This window comes from Pungitius pungitius, chromosome 1, assembly GCF_949316345.1.
Source record: "Pungitius pungitius chromosome 1, fPunPun2.1, whole genome shotgun sequence".
Taxonomy (NCBI): Eukaryota; Metazoa; Chordata; class Actinopteri; order Perciformes; family Gasterosteidae; genus Pungitius; species Pungitius pungitius.
In genome coordinates this window covers 32,317,083-32,335,773 of record NC_084900.1, presented here as the reverse complement: position 1 = coordinate 32,335,773, position 18,691 = coordinate 32,317,083, and the positions used below count along the sequence as shown (strand labels likewise).

At 42.1% G+C, this 18,691-nt stretch overlaps 2 protein-coding genes across 3 annotated transcripts in view; one reads left to right on the top strand and one right to left on the bottom strand.

Annotated features, from left to right (window-relative positions):
• Positions 1-2,100: 2,100 nt before the first annotated feature.
• On the bottom strand, positions 2,101-6,435 carry LOC119206929 (insulin-like growth factor-binding protein 5). Its single transcript, XM_037457626.2, has 4 exons — positions 5,824-6,435; positions 4,903-4,937; positions 4,012-4,131; positions 2,101-3,693 (listed from the first exon to the last, which is right to left on the bottom strand). The coding sequence occupies exons 1-4, from the start codon at positions 6,158-6,160 to the stop codon at positions 3,580-3,582; spliced, it is 606 nt and encodes a 201-aa protein (XP_037313523.1). The 5' UTR covers positions 6,161-6,435; the 3' UTR covers positions 2,101-3,579.
• Positions 6,436-8,491: 2,056 nt separating this feature from the next.
• Positions 8,492-18,691, top strand: part of LOC119223203 (SPRY domain-containing protein 3-like) — a 34,155-nt gene continuing 23,955 nt past the window's right edge. For both annotated transcript variants that reach the window (XM_037480369.2, XM_037480368.2), the window contains exons 1-6: positions 8,492-8,625; positions 10,230-10,357; positions 10,650-10,725; positions 13,176-13,300; positions 13,837-13,972; positions 14,061-14,249. In XM_037480369.2, the coding sequence (XP_037336266.1) occupies positions 10,230-10,357; positions 10,650-10,725; positions 13,176-13,300; positions 13,837-13,972; positions 14,061-14,249 (654 nt within the window). In that variant the 5' untranslated portion in view covers positions 8,492-8,625. The remainder of the gene's footprint in view (positions 8,626-10,229; positions 10,358-10,649; positions 10,726-13,175; positions 13,301-13,836; positions 13,973-14,060; positions 14,250-18,691) is intronic.

Genomic DNA, 18,691 nt, shown 5'->3' with positions numbered 1-18,691 from the left:
AAATCTGAACTGTGTCCTCCTTTAGTTTGAAGAACCCATAAATGCACTAAAATGTGTGACAACCGTAGCTTTCATTGCAGATGCCAAAAGAGATTTCTAACCTCTAGGGGGCAGAAGGATCCTAATCCATACGTCATAACATCATGCTTTGAGGTATGGGAAGACATTTAGAACAACACGTTTTCTGGTTTTATCATTAAAGAGGAATTTCGGCAACGTTCTTCTGCATTTACATTAAGCTGTGGAACCTGTGAGATGGAGTAATACAAGATAAACATTACTGCAGATTTTTCTTCTTTCAAACTCAAAGCCTTTCTGCTTACTTTGTTCTTATTTTATTCAACTTCACATTTAACACAATGCTGGATCAGAGATTTGTGTATATTAAAGGGTTGTTTTCTCCTGTTAGGTACAATTGTGAGATAAGTAATGAAACCAGGTTGGAAAGCGGAGTTGGGTGTAGTCAGAAATAATGCACATGTAACCAGATCTCAAGAGGATGCCACATGGTCCGCTAGTACACTCTGACGTCAGTGAAGCAGAGAAAAGTTAAACCACAAGTTTTGATGGGGGTCTTCAGTAATTTGTCCTAAATTTCCAATACGCCGTGAACATAGCACTGTTTCTCAGACACATATGCATTTTCTTCATATCAGTTTTTTCTTGCCCTAGTCTTTGGCTAAATCTGTCCATTTACTGCATATAGACCTTTTATATGTGTTGAACCATACAATAAAAGTATTAATAAAGTATTAGGAAGTATTATGGATGAGTGCATGATCTTTGGTTTCAACTCTCTGTAGAGTACGTGTTAAAACATATTTGTAAGAAATAACCCGTTTTTAGGGGCAAATTATCACTTTTAACATCTGTTCCTATATAATTGCGTCACTCAAATCTTCAATATCAAGACTCTTGCCTCAAATATTTGATTTTGAATAATAAATGCTGTTGTGTCCTTACATCATAATAGTTCAATTCCATACAGAATAGTAGGTAGATGCTTTTTGCTTGACAGACATATCACTGGCGGCATCTCATGCTCAATGCACAGAAAAGAGTCTCCAAGAATAGCTAACCACCCTAGATTGAAAAGTAGGACGTGTGGTGGTGTGATTCTACAAAGGATCATCCTCCTTCATTTTCTGCAAGGACTTCATTTCATAGTACGCATTGACAAATGGGATCTTCTATGCTGTTACCTTGGAAACAGGCATGTATCTGGTCCCTGTGTTGCGAAGCAGCTGCAAAATCTTTCTTTATGTGCATTGTATCGACAGTAAAGCAGCACGACTCTAATGGACACTGATGTGTAATTTCAGTTGCACTGCAGAGGGGATTCTCGGTGGATACGAGCATAAAGCCTCGGACTGAATCTGTAAAACGCATCTACCTGTTCATGTGCTGGTGGAGATTAAGCGGAGCCCCCAGCAGCACCCAAGGATTCAGCAGTGACCGTGCAGAAGCATAAATGGGTTACACAACTGATGTAGTATCACTTCATCACCTTCGTCACTGTCGTTGCCATCCCAGCAGAACTAACGAGCGCTTGTCTTCTTATACGTGTTTGCGATCTGTGGGGCCTTGAAGCTGATCTACTCGGGGCCACCCTAGCAATTCTAGAGGTTGTATATGTAAAATTGTGGAAGTTGGTCTCTGTCATCATCAATCAATCATTGATGCAGAAGGCTCCCCACGATATTTTGATGACAGTTAGTGTCATCAACTAAAGTTTTATATGTTATATCTCAACAACTATGAGATGGATTGCTTTGAATTCGATGGCGATCCCTCAAATCGTCGTTTAGAGCCATCATTAATACGTGTGGTTTTAAATTCAATATATTGACACCCCTTCAAATGCCATGAGATTCGGTTCAGATTTGTTTCCGTTGCTGTTAATTGAAAGGAATGGATAAAAGGTATTATATTTCCTTCAGAAATCTAGTTCAGGAGAAGAAAAGCAACATAAAGTTAATGTTCAAGATCCTCAAAGTTGTACATAGTAGTAATGTTAGTGTTCTTTCTACATTATGTATGTTGTATAAAACACCTCAGTCCATGCCGGTATCCAAAGAAAAGAACCCAAACAACTGCCGTTGTTATATTAATATATGTTTAATTCTTCTCCATTTTTATTATCATTATGTTTCATTTTCATACTTGCAAATCTTACAGGTCCTTTGTGCATCGACCCATTATCACGGCACACATACATTGGCACAACAAGATTGTTCAGAAATAGATAAATCTAATCACACTTTAATAGCACACAATTTCATAACTTTTGCAAGGACTAGGGAAAGACGTAACAATAACAAATTAGATCATTTTTTTCTCTACTGAAATCAGAATTTGTTGTATAATGGGCCAAAAATAAAACATAATAGTAACATGGACATTATTAATTCCCAAATAAACAAAGCATAAATAAAAAGGAAATCAAACGATGAGATATAACCATAAGATGTGCAGCAGTTGAATAGAGCTCTGATGATGATGAGTTTTGCCATTAAGGTGCATTTGAAGCACAACACTTCCCCTAAAATGAAATAAAATAATCTCTATCTTTAAATAAGAAACTGCTGACAATATAAAAATACATGGCATTGTACTGTAGTTCATTAAATAAACCAACAATTCATATAGAAAATATTATATTGACGTGTATAAAAATATGCCATTCAACTTTTTGAAAAGTGTAACAGCGTTAAGCTTTTTGTCTGCCACTTGAGAACACACAGTCGACCACAGAATTCCAACATATTTACAAACAATCAACTAATAAGCGGTCAGAATGCCATTTTGACAAATAAAACAAAGAAGCATTCAGGACAATATTTGTATGACTATTTTTTTTCTGACTTGACATATATATAAGATACTGTAAGATTCAAGCAGTACTTGATGGAAACACATACTCAAAAATAAATTAATAGAAAAAAAAAAACATTTTGTCAATTAGGTATGTTGATATCAGTGTATCTTTGGAGAGAGGGAGAGAGGACCGTGAGGGAGACACATTGTTTTAAACCTTTTGTGTCACATCACCTGCGTAACAGTATTTCAGCCCACTGAGATCAGAACAAACACAGGCAGTGTCAGCTATCCTAAAGTCAAAAGTCTAAAAACAAAAATCTACCAGAAAGCCAGGACAATAGCCGGGGGGGAATATAGAGATCATTCGGAAGTAACACCGCTTGGATCACTGAGGCAGTTCACGGAGCGTAAATGTGAGCATGCAGCATGTCACCAGACGACGCAGAGAACGCTGCTGCAACTGTTGAACATTCAGGCAGATGTTATTGTGGCTGCTGCTGGACTGTGTGTGTGTGAGTGTGTGTGTGTGTGTATTTGTGCCTGTGTCTTTCTTCTAGGGAGGACATGAACATCAACTTGTGTGTATTTTCCATAGGAAGTGGTTTATCCCTGCTACCTCCTGTGCAGGCAGTGTCTAGCATATGCTTAAGCCACCCCCTCTCCCTGTGCTCCTGCTCCTCCACCATCACCTCCTCCTCCTCCTCCTCCTCCACCTTCTCCTCTTCCTCCGGGCTCAGAGCAACAGAACAGACTCATCCCTCACTCCCCGTCGCATGGTAAAGTGCCATCTTCGCTGGCACGTGAGGGCACGGGTGTGCCGAGTTCGTCCACACACCAGCAGTGGCCACGCTGCATGCCCTTGGAGGAGCGGCACTGTGTGACATTAAAAGACAGAGAGGGAGATTTTGAAAGGAAAGGAGGGCGGAGATTGAGTGGGAGAGTCGGATAGGTGGTGAGAGAGGAAGAGGAATAAAAGGACATGTCATCATAGCGCAGTACTGATTCTCTGAGCTCCCAGCTGAGAGGCTCAGGGAGGGAGAAGTGTCAGTTATTCTCAGCCCCTTATGGTCACAGACAGATCTGTGGATGCACCGAAACAGAAAGCTGCAGTGGAGTGCAGCAGACACATTCTTTCCATCACATAACAGCCAATAAAGTTCACATGTCTGATGACGTTTCAGGTGATTGTACCTGCTTTTTCCTGTAGAAGCCACGAGTGTCACAGTTGGGTATATAGATGTCACGGTCAGACTGGAAGATTGTCAGCTCGAGACCCCTCAGGACACTATTGAGAAGCTTGCGGCAGGGTGCCTGCAAACACCAACGCACAGCGTGACTTCAAATATCCCCGGCGGCGAGGATAGAAGACCTGTCTTCATCTAATGAGTGGCGGTGGCAAGCTGATTTTCGCCCTCAGGTGATTGTTGGCAGAAATCCTCTTTGATTACAGGCCATGTGAATGTGAACCATAAAGCATTTAACATGGGGATGCAGCGTTAGAGCTGGAAGCAGCGAATATGTATATTTATATCAGATGTCACATATTGTGTGAGATTATATAACCATATTGTTACACAAGGCTTTGGCTTTTCAGGTCACTGAATGGTTTGTGAAAGTGACTGTGCGTTTTTTTTGTCATAATCTGGGAAATTCATACGCGTCATCTTCAACAATCATTTAACCGTTGTTGTTCCCATCACGACATTTAAATGCTGCGGATCACGCAGCTTGCAAAGTCAGAAATGTGTGGCGGCAGCGGCCGACTTGAAACTTTCCTGATTCACATCATGCTCAATTAGTTCTGCCGCATAGCAGCACACACATCATGCACCATAATGCATGGCTTCAGGGCAGTGTGTGTACATGCCACTGCAACACCCCAAACAGCAGAGAATCTACGGTTATAAGTCTCTATAATACAATACAGCATAATGCACAACCCTCTCCATCACCTAAGACGGGTATTAACATTACAATTCTCGTTGAATAAAATGCTTTTTTCCATTTAGGATTTATGGTCATTTAGGAGAAGGTCCATAATTATCGCTTGTTAATGACTGTAAAATAAGAGCATGAACTTACTTTTTCAATGTCACCACTGTGTGAAGGATGGGGTCCTGAGAGGAAATGACACATAAGCATGAGAACGTGACATTAAACCAGCCTTTAACATCAAACTACACCCATTCTCACATTTTACAACAGAATCTGCATATGTAATATTTAGATGGGTATCTTTACACACAACATTACTAAGCAATGACTCAGATGTGATCAATCTGAGATGGTCATTCAAAAAGAGACCTAATTTCCATCCTTATGTTTTCTTTTCAGATAGTTCGACGCAATATCTTCGTTTGAACAGTAGATGGAGATCACTGCAATAAAAAGCATCTTGATCAAGATGTAGGTGACAGCGTGACAGTTTCATATTCAATCTAAATTCTCTGCAAAGAGGCTGACTTGGGGTACAGATCTTTGGCGTGCACACTCACATTGAATTGGATAAAATAGATAGCACTGAACAAATCATATTAACGGAGGATTATGCATCTTCACTTATACACTGTTGCAACACCCCTGAACATAAGCTCCTTGTTTCAAGTGATTTGCCATTATTTCTCATGAACATATCACCGTGCTTTTACCCTACGACTGTAATGACCATTGGCATTTTTATCCTACTGAGTCCACAGGCACTGCTGAGCGGTATTGGATGCTTGAGGTCGGCATTTACATCTGTAGTGCACAAACGCATTCAGGCTTAAATGTCACACACTAATTGGCCTCTCTTTTTGTTGGTGAATGACACAGCATCACATGCGATTGAGGAGACACTGTAAATGCAGTGATGTATGGCGGCGGTGCCACTGCACTTCTTGAGCCGTACCTGCCGAGTCCATGAATGTATCTCTGGAGATGCGTGCATGTGAGTGTTCATACATGATTTCATGCACGTGCATATGTGTGTGCGTGTGTGTGTTTTCATAATAAGTATCTTACCTGTGGGGTGGGGCCTCTCAGTGGGACTTGTTCTGCTGTGCTTGGCGCAAATGCCCCTTCCCTGCAACAGAGCCTGGAGGGGGCTGTGCTCCCTTGGTTGTGGAACACAGCGGAGCCCCTTGGCACAGCTCAGGGTGTACACACCACAGGGCTCTCCCTGGGCCAAGACTGACGTGCTGCCGGCAACATTATGGTTCCTGGGAGGCCGACCTGCCCCCAGTGGATCCCTGCAGGAGGGACAGACCTTGAAGGGGCCAAAGCGGTTTGCCCCGGCCCATGATCCGCAGTGAGCGATCAGCAACAAAACAACGGTTGTTAAGTTAGAAAGGATAGGCATTTTCTGTCCAGGTCTAAGGTTCTTCACTCTGTCACTGTCTCTCAGTTAAATTTGGCTGATGCTATTTCTGGATGTATATTTCTCCCTTACTCTCTCTCTCCTTTCTTCAGTCTTCTTCCCGTTTCTATACAGTGGCTTTCCTTGGTGCTTTGCCGGTTGAGTCCCCTGCAGTGCCAGAGGAGACAAATGGAGATCGAGAGAGACACAGCAGAGCACCAGCTTTTAAAGATCTGAAAGGCGGTGATAGAGAGTGAGGGAGAGAGTCAGAGAGAGAGAGAGAGGGGGGAGAGGGAGAGAGAGACAGAGAGAGCATAGTTATGACACCTTCAGGGGCTGGGACTCACAGAGAGAGAGAGAGAGAGAGAGAGAGAGAGAGAGAGAGAGAGAGAGAGAGAGAGAGCGAGAGAGAGAGAGAGAGAGAGAGAGAGAGAGAGAGAGAGAAGGAGGTGGCAGGGAGGGAGAGAGCAAGTGGGGGGTGGATTATGTTCCTTTCAGAAATGATCAAAATCTCTCCACCCTTTCCTGTTATACACTAACACATTCATCGGGTCCTTCTTCTTTCACTCATGCTTTACATCACAAATTCTTAAACAGTAGTAGTCAGTTTGGGCTTTCTGCACTTTCTTTCAGTGTCATAGACCTTTCTGGAATAATGTTTGCCATGGTAACAAATACAAATATATATGTACGTCTTTCAGCGTCGCCACTGGAATTCCATTTGCCACAAGAGATCCACAGCCGTGTAATTTCTCCACGTTGGATTCTTTAGAGAAACCATGGACCAAGATGTAATTATACACCTGAGTCTTTTTTGTCAAATAACAAGGACAGTAATCAGAGTTGAGAGAATGTTAAATTGATGAGTTTTGGGCCAAATATATCAAAAAGAAAAGGAAGTGATCTCCTGAATGCACATAGTATACTACCAAATATAAGGGTAGCCTTACTTTATGTAGCATACACTAACCACCACTGTGCCTCAGCATAACCAAATCACTGCAGAGTCAGATATGCAATGCGTTTGCTCTCTAAAGACGCTAATCCAGTAAACCTCTGTCACAGCAGCCCTAATATATAAACGTTCCTCAGAGACTATATAACATTTTGGAGTGAGAAGGCAATGAGGCGTTTTTAGTCACCAGTTGTTTGCATTGTAAGATTAATCAGAGGACTCACTTTTGTAGGAATGCACAACTAGGCCGAGCCAAATGGCTGATAATGCAATCCATCATTCCACTCAGCCAGTTAGGATTTTCTACACAGATGCCATCTTCAAAAAAATCACTGCTAAGTCCACTCGTCTGCGCAACACACTTCTTAGTCTGTCAGGTCACCTTTGCTCTGCGTACTCTAGTGTTATTTTTTGTAATTGAATTATTGCATTATACTAAATTATACATGCAGATAGAATACTTTAGTGGACCATGAAGTATTCTCCAATACCCAATTCTGAACACTGTCAAAGTATTTACTGTTATGGAAGCCTTTAAGAGAGAGATTTTTGAAGAGGATTTCTTCTGTTATAACTACAATGAAACTTGGGAGGTTCTACTATCCACAGAGCCTATTGTGGCACTACAGAACAAAGGGAAAGGTGTACATTCCAGGATTACACAAGGACAAAATTTGCCTTGCCATCAGCAGCCTGTTGTTCTGATTAATCTTGGCAACGAGGACTGAAATCACCTGCCGTCTTGTGTTCCCATTAGGTCGCAAGCTAGTCTGTTTCCACACATCAAGGGAATGTTCCAAGACACCAGCCAGACCAACGGGGGCTCTCTTTTCCCTTCGATTCTTAATTTTTCCTCCTCTTGCAACAGCTTCTTCCTCCTCACTGCTTCTCCAGCTGAGGCCTATCCCAGCTGGCTCAGATAGTCTCTTTTCTGCCTCTTTAACATAGCAACCAGAATCCACACAAAACCCTATGATGGGACATTTCTCTGCCCTGTTGGGAAGTATTGAGCTTCTGTTGATCTGTTGAAATTTCAGTTGAGGATCATGGAACCTGTTGGGAAATAAAGCTACAGTAAGTATATACTAGAAATATACTAGAAAATAAAGTGCTTAAATTGAACTTTGTGTTCCTATTGTTCCTTTTTTGTAGTTTCAGAAGTAATAATAAAAAATATAATAATAATAATTTTCGAGTTTTAATATATACTTGTTGGTTAGGATACAATATATCATATTTTTAAAAGGATTTTTCATATTGATTGCCACTTAATATTTGTTTTGCTTGGAAAGTTGGGTAAATTCGTCATACTGGACCCAAAGTCGCACAAAAAATCAGAGAGTCAGTATTGGCTGAAAGCGTGTCACCATTTCTCAGAACACGACCCAATTGGCCAAATCAAAATCGAGAGTGTGATGTCACTTTGATGCGCCGAACTCTAGTTTACAAAGTTTTTTATGAGGAGCCATGACGTGCTGAGTGAGTTTCCGTCGTTTTAGCCGCCAGAATACCGGTAAGCGATGGACTTATTGTTAACAAAACGTGTATTAAATCATTGTCCTGGGCTCCATTTTAGGAAGTCAGCCACTCTGCTTAGCACCGAGCAAAAGCATAGAAGACATGCTACTGTCTTCTGTTGCTACTATTGCAAACCTATGTTTAGACCAACTTTAACCGCTCAGCACCAACTGACGGATGGATGATTTTCTTTAAATAGATGTGCTTGATTAACACGAAGCCACGAGCCGTTCTGAACCGAAATAGCGACGGTCCACATCCCGTACATTCATGCTAGCTTGATTTCAGCTAGCCTCCATCGTTAGCACAGCTCCCAGCTGGTTAAGCTTGGCACCATTGGATGTAAACACTGGCACGCCCACCCTGACCTCGCTGCGGCATTTTGACGTTCTAAAAAAAACAACTATTTTTACTATTTTATTGGTTCAGTGTATTCCTGTTAGATAGTGATTCACATGTCGTAATGCGTTTTGCAGTGACGTGGAGACACGGCCTGTGAGTTCGACGTGGTTCACTTTTCCTTCGCTAATTAACGTTAGTTGATTCAACGTTGCTGAACGACGTCCCAAATTAGAACCATACAAACCAATGACAGTCAATGTTGCACGTGAGTGATGGAGCAAGAACGTGTGTGCAAATGCATCTTTCATTGGCACATGAGTTAACATCTTCCCCTCTTACATTTTTATTTATTCATTTCTTCGCGTTTCAACGTTTTATTGGCAGCCAGCATGTCAAACAAAACAAATGCTCTCACAGATAATATAATGCCGTGCGGACAGAGCACGGACAGAAACAATACATCAGAAAATATTGTACAACGTACAAATGTTTAAAGTTCTAGCTTAAAGAAATACAGCAAAGAATAATGTCTCGTAGTATTACCTCAGATTCTGGTTTTAAACATGCTGTATTTATTTAAATGAAAGATTACAATAATAGTGGTGCATAGAAGAACATTAAACCTCAAAAGAGAGATATGAAAGCTCATACATAATGCACTGTAAAATGTTATGTTAACATTTCTTACATGATGGTTATCTGTTCTTTACCATATTTAGTCCAAACATTCCGTGTTTTGCTAATTGATAACTGTGTGTTTGTACCATGAAATTGATTTACTTTTGTTGAATGCTTCCCCGTCCTTTACTTTTATTTATCTCAAATATGCTGACACATTGGTAATAATCTGAGGGTCTTAACTTCAACTGTGAAGTGGCAATGGGACATAAATACGAAGAGCAGTCAGAATTCAACTATCCATTTTTAACAGCAAAGTAGCAGTGATAAAAACCACAGGCCATCAACATAATAAAATGTCTAATTTGTGTTGCGACCACATCTTGACATTTGTACAATAAGAATATATTAGAGCATGCACTTATCAGAACATTTCAAGGACCCATTGTAAGGAAGTACCAGAAGCACATGCTTGAGAGGAGCTGGGTAGTTTGCACAAAGTATTTCCACTGTGGTTCAGCTTCCTCTTTTTTGTGTTTTCTTTTTCCTAAGGCAAGAACCCGCTGTGACAGCAAACATTGCTACTGATAAGTAATGTGCCATTTTCTTTCCGTATTGCCATTTTTATTCTTCGTTCAGATGGATGACATCAACGTACTGCACCACAGATGCCTCCTGAATCTGAGACGTCGGATCAGAGATATTGGTGATGGGCGCCCTGCACAAGAACGATGCATGAGGTTGCAGAAGGAGGGAGACACACTCAGGTTGGTTCCTCTGCCCACTCATTCGCTAAACAGTAATAGCCAATTATTATGTCTGTCGTTTAATATATCTTCATCATTCTATCATCATGCTAAGGAATGCATCATTTAATTGTCCTATACTGTTGATAATGTGAACCTATTGTCTCCGGTGCATTTGATTATACAGTCAGTGCTTCAACCGTCGTCAGGTGAAAATATCAGGTTGTTTTTCATGATGTGTTTCTGATTGTACAAACAGAAGTCGTACCTATTAGAAGTCACCTATTGTCAACCTGTCATTGCTTCTCTTTAGTTACCAAGGGAACTCTGAAGAGGTCGGTTGCTATGTGGCAGGCCGTCCTTTATCAAAAGGAAATTGCTACTTTGAGGTAAGGCTCACTGACAGTGATGCTGTAGGTTAGCATCTAACACTGTTATTCTAACTATATTAACCTGACTCTGGAAGATGTTTTTCTCGGTCAACTACTGCTTTACGTTTATCCACCTTTTTTGGATTCAAGGTCATTAGAACATAAGCGACGTCTTTTTGGACAGTTATTCATTTGGAATTGTCGGGGTGGGGGATTATTCACAATGTGATAGGCTTACCACATACCATCGTCCCTGTGTGTGTCCAAGATTCCTTTACCGTGCAGCCAGCAATTCCATCCCCTGGAATCCCATGGCTGACCATTTTCTCAACTTCATATTAAATTCTGACTGCCCCCCTACAGTCCCAGTTCACCAGTGCAAAACCACTACCTCAAGAATGTCCGAGCTGCATCGGAATGAGGGAAAGAGGGTGTGTGTGTGTATGTGTGTGTGTTAGGTGGTATCTTTGAGCACAAAGATTAGTCTAACGCACTGTGTTTTTCTGCAGACTGGCAGCAGGAGAAACTATCGGACATCCATAAAGCAAATCTGCGTCAGACCGTTCTAACGGTACTCACTGAAGAGTATGGGGCGAAATACATTTTGATTTAGCACAGGAAACTAGCAAGTTAATCATGAATAAGGTGTAGAGGGCTGCAGTATGTTATTTCTGACCCAGCTTGTTTGTCAAGGGTGTGCGTCAGAACTTGCCGCGTGACGTGTGTTTACGAGAAGTCAGGTGAGGCAGACGTACTTCCTCATCGGGCTTTTTAAGCGTCAGAAGGAAGCGTTAGGGCTGTACGTTATCCTGCAAACCTGCGTCATTCTGAGCTGCAAATAGAGCCAGACGTGAATGCGCAAATGATTTCCTTCTTCCACTATTCTTTTTCTTTTTTTGGAACGAGAAGCACCAATGAAGACAGATGTCGAAACAGTTCAGATCTGCTTCAGTACGATTTATAAACAGGTTGACAATGTGCTTTGACATTATTTATCGTGACTGTGAGGTGTCCCAAACTCATGCCAGATGTGACCAGTTCCATTAAATCAGATTTTCATCTGGCCTTGATATCCCTCCCTCTCCTTCTCCAGCAGGAAAATCTTAATGATGATAACAGTGTTTATTTTTCAATGAGAATCCCCTTTGGGTAATGCCCGGACCAAAATACACCATGCTCCAGAGTTTTATGCTGTATTATTCTCCACTGTGTGACGCACATACTTTCATTTCACAGATATCTATAAAAATTTAGATGTGTGCTGATAAAGGTCAGGCTTCTTTTGAAATATGCGTCACTGCTGCCCGTGTGTTTTTTCTTGTTCTGCTCTCCTAGTGAATTCATTTCACATCCGTCAGTAGTGCTCCAGTGTCTCAAGTTTTATCATCTGTTCTAGCTGAACATCTGCAGCATTAATAGCATGATTTGAAAAATGACCACCATATCGCCATTGTTATTCTGTTTTTCCCACTTGTATCCATATCAGAGTCACCCAAGGTATTCAAACAGTTAACATGTTGGCCGAGGCCAATCATGCCTAACTAGTTATTTACTTTATTTTTTTAACTGTTCAATGCTTTATTTAATTATTCAGCGTAGGAAAGAACATTGCTATCGGCAGATAATTAATAACAAGGATATACTAGATTTTGTAACGTGTTCATGGCTTAATTTTACGTATACAGAAAGGAGATAAAAAGCCATGTGCTATGATATTGATGCCACACAGCAATAACAAAAACCATTTAGAACCAATATAAATTGGGTAAGACCAGCCATATTACCTCAAGCATTGCTATGTTCCATCAAAGTACAATCATTTGATTTAGTTCAAACACGTTCAGGAATGCATTTAAAGTGTCGGACTGAGAAGGAATCGGACCCGGAGTGTTTAGTCAGAGAAAAGAGGTTTGATTTCACACGCGACGTCATGCAGGCACAGCCATTTGGGAATCTGGGCTGAAGAGGGAGGTAGTGAAGGAAGGGGAGAAAGAAATGCAAGGAATGAGGAATGAAGGAAAGGGCTTATGTTTGGTTTATTTATAGAGAACATTCAAATGGAGAATAAAGTTCATCAGTGCATTTTACTTGCCTCTGGGAATCGAGCAAGTGATATTGTTGAGCCCTGGTTATGTATATCAGCACGTCTCCAATTTCAGGGACTCAGGTGAGATCCACACCGACCAGACAGACTGAGGTAAAAAAATAAAAGAATTTCCAAGTTGGAGGGGCTTCTTTTGTCAGATTTTTTGTTACGGGTGGAGTTTCCCCAGAACGTATGAACTCAGCTTTGATTTTGAGCTCTGAATTGTACATTAATTCATAAGCCTTTCATGTTACACACACTCACACAGGTTAGTAAGAGCGCCAAAGGTTCTCTCCGATTGTGATGATCATTTCAACCAGCTAATTGGTGCCCCAGTTGTATTTACATCGTTTTCTCCCTCTCTATGTGTGTGTTTGTGTAGGTGACGATAGTGGACACAGGGGTCAGGGGTACCATTGCTGTGGGCCTGGTGCCCAACTTCTACAGGCTGGACCACCAGCCTGGCTGGCTGCCACACTCCGTAGCTTACCATGCTGACAACGGCAAGTAAGTCCAACCACAGCCTTATCTACTTGCTACGGTGCAGCTCCGGTTTCTTGCATGGTTTGAGAAAATGAATTGTGGTCTGTTGGGCCTCCATCCTCGCATAACTACCGTCTCTTTGCATTTGAGGAATAGAACTCGTTGGTAACAATCTTTTTTCTTTGACTTGTATTTTCTATATATTTCATTTAAATAACATTTTAGTCTACAATTGTATGCGTTTGCCACAGGATTTTACGTAAATACTGTAAAATAATTTTGAGCTATTTTTATTTTATAATTCAGGAGCGAGAAATAGTGAGTGTTTTGCATTTTTGCTTGATTTAATTTGATAATTGAGTTGTATGTTACTCTACCGGTATAACAGATTTGGAGGAGTGAAACCCAAGCTGACCCAATGAGTTGTTGCTGTTCGCATAGAGATCACTGTCCCTTCATGCAAAGGAATCCACAGGAATTATGAAAAGAATGATGATAGCATGGTTATTTTCTAGCAAGCTCTCATGTAATAATGATTTCTATTGTTTCACTCTTTTTAGATTATACAATGGCAACCCTATTGGACAGCAATTTGGGCCAAAGTGTGCTCGTGGGGACCGCGTTGGCTGTGGAATACACTCGGAAAATGTTGAAGCCGGTTTCACCGTAGTCTTTTTCACCAAAAATGGCAAAGAGGTAGGTGTTTTGAATCAGAATTGCTTTCTATGATATCTTGCAAGAGAGTGTGTAACGTCATGGCGTTTCGTCTCCTCGCTCGATGCAGGTGGGTTCCGTGGAGGTCCCCGTGTCTGCAGAGGGGCTGTTCCCAGCGGTGGGGATGCACTCCATGGGGGAGGAGGTGAAGATTGACCTGAAGGCTGAGTGGTTCCTGGAGGAAGATGAAAGTATGATGATGGTGGACAGCCATGAAGATGACTGGGGGCGGCTCTTCGACGTCAGTGTTAGCGGCACGGTCAGAAATAGAATCACTTCAAACTTCAATAACTTAGCTTTCACATCCTTAAGTAAATCCAATTCTGCTTATAGTAGTAAGCAGACATTTTTCAGGCACCACTCTGCGATCCAAGTCACATATTGTCTATAACATGCCAAATTGTCAGTTCACTACATAGTTTATAACTCAAACCCTATTTTCCTAAATATTGGTGGAGCACACTAGTACATGAGGTGGTTTTTTGTGTGTGTTGTGATCACGTACCTTACACAATACACACACCTATAATATGTGCTGTTTTTCAAACATATACCTTTTGAATGGGAGGGATTATAGTGTCTCTTTTGCGTGGTTGCCACCAGTTCCCCGTGTTTGTTTTGTGTTCTTTTACAAGATCCTTCAACCGCCTGTTCTTCAGCAAATCCCCCTTTGTTGACAAGCGTACTCAATGCAAGAAAGTCTCTCCCACAAAGTCAATGACTGCGTCTAAACTTAAGGGTATTTAATTCAAGCGTGGCACGACAACGTAGTGTTCAGTGGTGCTATCAATGACTGAACTATAGACCTATAAAACCAGTTTGGCCCGAGGTATCTGGGGCAGGGACCCTCTGTACGGAGGAGACGAGACGTGGAGGCTTTTGTGGGCCGCGGGTAACGTAACGAGTGGCAAGTGGGCTCCATGGGGGCTGTCTGATCTACGATCCAAAGGGCTTTCATGAGCCGCGTCAACGGAATTTGTCGTTGATAGCGACTGTGTCATCAGTGGTATCAGCCTGCTGTGTTCCCACCACGGCAGCAGTGAAACTGAAGCACCTTTGTTCCGCTCGAAGGTGTGAGCAGCCCGCCACCCCCTCAAATCTCCCACAGGCAGGTCTCTCATTGACACCGGGCCGATCGAGACCGTATGTGGTTATGTGATAAACGTGTCTGTCCGCAGTGGTGCACACAGTCGTCTGACTCGCGCGCGCGCACACACACACAGACACAGCTATGATGAATCAACCAGCTGTCTTGCCCTACGTCTTTCTTTCTTTCGGTCGCTCTGTTCTTCTGGTTTTCCGGACACCGGGAGTGGCGATGGCATGAAGCTTTCTGGTGGAGCCCTGGCACTCCACCAGGTTGTAAAAATTCAATAAGTGGAGTAACGGGACTCCAAGGAATCTTTTACTCTTTCTCGTGTTATTGGAGGTTTTCACAGCTGCTTGGTCCGCTCAGCGGTGATTTATTTTCTTTGCCTTTTCTTTTGAGTTTTTCTCTCATGCCACCATCCAACATGTGGTCATTATTGTGAGGGTTTAAGCGGGTGATCGTATTCGAACTGATAAGGCAGTCAAGTTTTGACAAGCACCAGGATTTGGTTGTTGACACTGAGGACGGGGAAGGGTGTGGGATAACAGTAACAGTAGATGCTTCCTGGAATGACAGAGTTTGATCAACAAGAGAGAAAATTAAGCTGTGGCAGAAGACGTGAAAAGATGGGAGGAGGAGAAGTAAAGCAAAAGAAAATATTTATTTGAAGACTAGCAGTCTTTGAGTAGTAGTATTAATATGAGGTAAGATTATGCTTTAAGGGCAACACATGTCAGACTCAAGGTGGTCTCACTTGATCTCCTTTTTTGGATTTGACTTGACTAATTTATTTCATTACGTGGTTTGAATCAAAAAAACATTCTCCGCTTTTCCAAGTCATCAGTTTTTCGTCTCCTCTCTTCTCTCCTTTTTTATCCCTGTTTCATTGCCTCCACCCCTCTCTTCTCTCTTTATTTATCTTCTTCTATCTTGTCTCGCATCCTTACTCAACCTCGTTTCTATCCTTGTTTCTCTTCTCCCTTCCCCCTCGTTTCTCTCCTCCTATCATTGTGTCCTCTTCTCTTCTCCTCATTTCTCCTCTTATACTTGTCTGCCCTCCTCTATTGTCTTCTCTTTTGTCATTGTGTTCTCTCCTCGTTTTGCCTCTTCTATCTTTGTTTCCTTTTCTCTCGCCCCTTACCCTTTATCATCCTGTACCGTCACCTTGTCCTGTCTTTCCTTGTTTCCTTCTCTCCCCTTCCCTCCTATTTTACTGTTTGCTTCATCCAAACAACTCTTTTGGATTTCAATATCCTTTCACTTTTCAAACTCGGCGCTGTGAGCTATATATTTTAAGGAGCATGGAAAATATTTTTCCTTCTTTCTCAGAACAAGCGTCTACAGATATTTCCAGTCTTGGTGGTTTTCCGATGATTTACGGATCCATCATTCTGCTGCCGTTGATGAATTGCATGTCTCTCGCTGCCCGGCAGGTTTTTTTTTTTTTTTCAACTGACATCACATCACAAACAGTGTGGATAATAACTGACCTGGATCATGGCCGTCCCCTTTACTGATTGTTCAAGATGACGGAAAAGATTACAGCAAGACAATACTTTTCTGACTGGTATTCTTTGGATGAGGCCGCTCTGAGAGGTGCATAGCCACAGTAAACACAGAGCACAATGGTGATGGTAGTGAACGGTCGGCCCACAAGTCCTTGCCTTTGTGAACTGCTTACATTACAGTTGGGCCCGGGGGCTACTCCTGTTTAGATAGGTGGGTAACCCCCCTCCCCCCACGGCCTCCTCCCCCCCTCTCCCGCCTCCGGCTTCTATTCAACTAAAGTGTTTATCTGTTTAATAACTCTTTCTATTTATTTTCCCTCAATAGTGCATTTGCATCATTACTGTCGGTTGTCCTTGAAACCGCTGGGATAAAGTTGGTGTAACTGGAATATTTTCGTCCTTTTTTATTTCATTGCGCTCTTCGTTTCTTTTCAACTTTTTTATGTTCTGGGTAATGAATACTCTGACCTCATGGTTCTGAGTGGAAAACTGAAGTAAATGGAGTGAATTTTAATTTGACGGCTGTGCCTTTTGTTGGCTCTGTGTTGACTATAAAAAGTCTCTCTTGCAGCTTGATAAGTGTTGAAAGCAGGTCCGCCACCTTTTAAAAATCTAACACAAACCTGCCTTGTTATGCTTGATAGCCACAATTGATTGACTCTCAAAATTTCAACTCCACTTGAAATAAGTGTATCTCTGCAGCGTGATGACCGTGCACTTGATGTTAATTCATCTAGTAATAATTCAATGAATACCATTTCATTATACATTGAGGGTAATTAAGGTTACACGGTCAGATATTTACAGCTATTAAGAAATTCCGAAGTACAACGGTTTTAACAATATGAAGACAGGTCGTCCTTTATTTAATTTGGTCTGTTAGTCTTCTTAACAATAGAAAATTATTGTCCTGATCTGAGAGCGCCTTGAACGGCAAGAATTGAAATTGAAATGTAACTCTGATCGTGTTAGACTTAGTTAGCCAGCTAGAGGGCTTTACTAAACTGAGGAGCAATTTGTGTCGTCACTTCCAAGATGCCGTCAGGCTTCAAAGCTTCAAAGCACTTTTAGGGTTTTTATACACATGTGGCTGACTCACTGAGACGTTGTCCATATTTTATACATCCATGTAAAAACGTGTTACAAAGTGCTTAACAGAAACGCAAAGTCAGAGCTTTAAATGGTACCACACAGCCGAATGTGATCACACGTAATGACGCAATAACACTCATAACAGCCATCATTTTGATTGATCTGGTGGTTATAGTTTCGGAGGCTTTTGTTTAAAACCAATAAATTAGATGGTCCTTTAAAAGGTATCTGACATCTTGTTTTCTATAAGATTACCTCATGCGCACACATTGAGGGATTTCTTTCCCCTGCCACCTTTTGTCATCAATGTCAGCTGAAAGCGTCTTAAGCAAACAACATTTTTGATAAAAATCCCCCATGCTCTGCCTTTTTTTTTGTTGAGAGGAGGCATTTGGCTGGCTTTCCTGTGCGTACGTGCGGCTCAGTGCGAACGCGAGCATCCAGTCCTCTGCCTCCTGTTGTCACAGCAGTTGCCGTGCCCGCCACCTTAATCCCTTCAGCTGCGGATGAGCGGGCCGACGAGTAAGTGGACGGCACCTGACTCTGCAGATATCAGTTTTCCCAAGTCAACCGGTGCTCCCCGACAGCTCATATAGCTCACGTTCAAGCCCCCGCCCCCGCTCCATCACCTCCACCAACGCTTCAAGGTGTACGTATTCTAAACACATGCTTTGGGCCATAGAGGTGTGCACCATTTTCTTCAAGTTGGCATCCTCTCCTTCGCCGGAGTTTGAACCGCACCAAGTAATTGTACCTCTTCCAATAGCCAGAGCCAGCTGTTTTACCGACGCCCCGCTAAGGTTGCCTACTTCCTTCCTTCCTTCCTTCCTTCCTTCCTCTGGAAACAATAGTCAAGCATCCCAACCTGACATTGCTCTTGGTTTGAAAGTTCACAACATTCCCACCAAGTTGTTATGGTTGCAGCCTCCCCGGCCGAGCAGTGGCACCATCGCGGTTACCTCCAGTTCTCTGACCTGAGCAGTGTGAGAAAAGAGGAAGCTGCCAGTAGCT

What these genes read in the sequence shown, in the direction of transcription:
- LOC119206929 (XM_037457626.2), bottom strand. Translation starts at nt 6,160, where the DNA reads ATGCCTATCCTTTCTAACTTAACAACCGTTGTTTTGTTGCTGATCGCT. An exon ending in TGAGAGGCCCCACCCCACAG is followed by an intron (nt 4,938 to 5,823) that starts GTAAGATACTTA and finishes ATTTCCTCTCAG; the next exon opens with GACCCCATCCTTCACACAGT. An exon ending in GCTTCTACAGGAAAAAGCAG is followed by an intron (nt 3,694 to 4,011) that starts GTACAATCACCT and finishes AATGTCACACAG; the next exon opens with TGCCGCTCCTCCAAGGGCAT.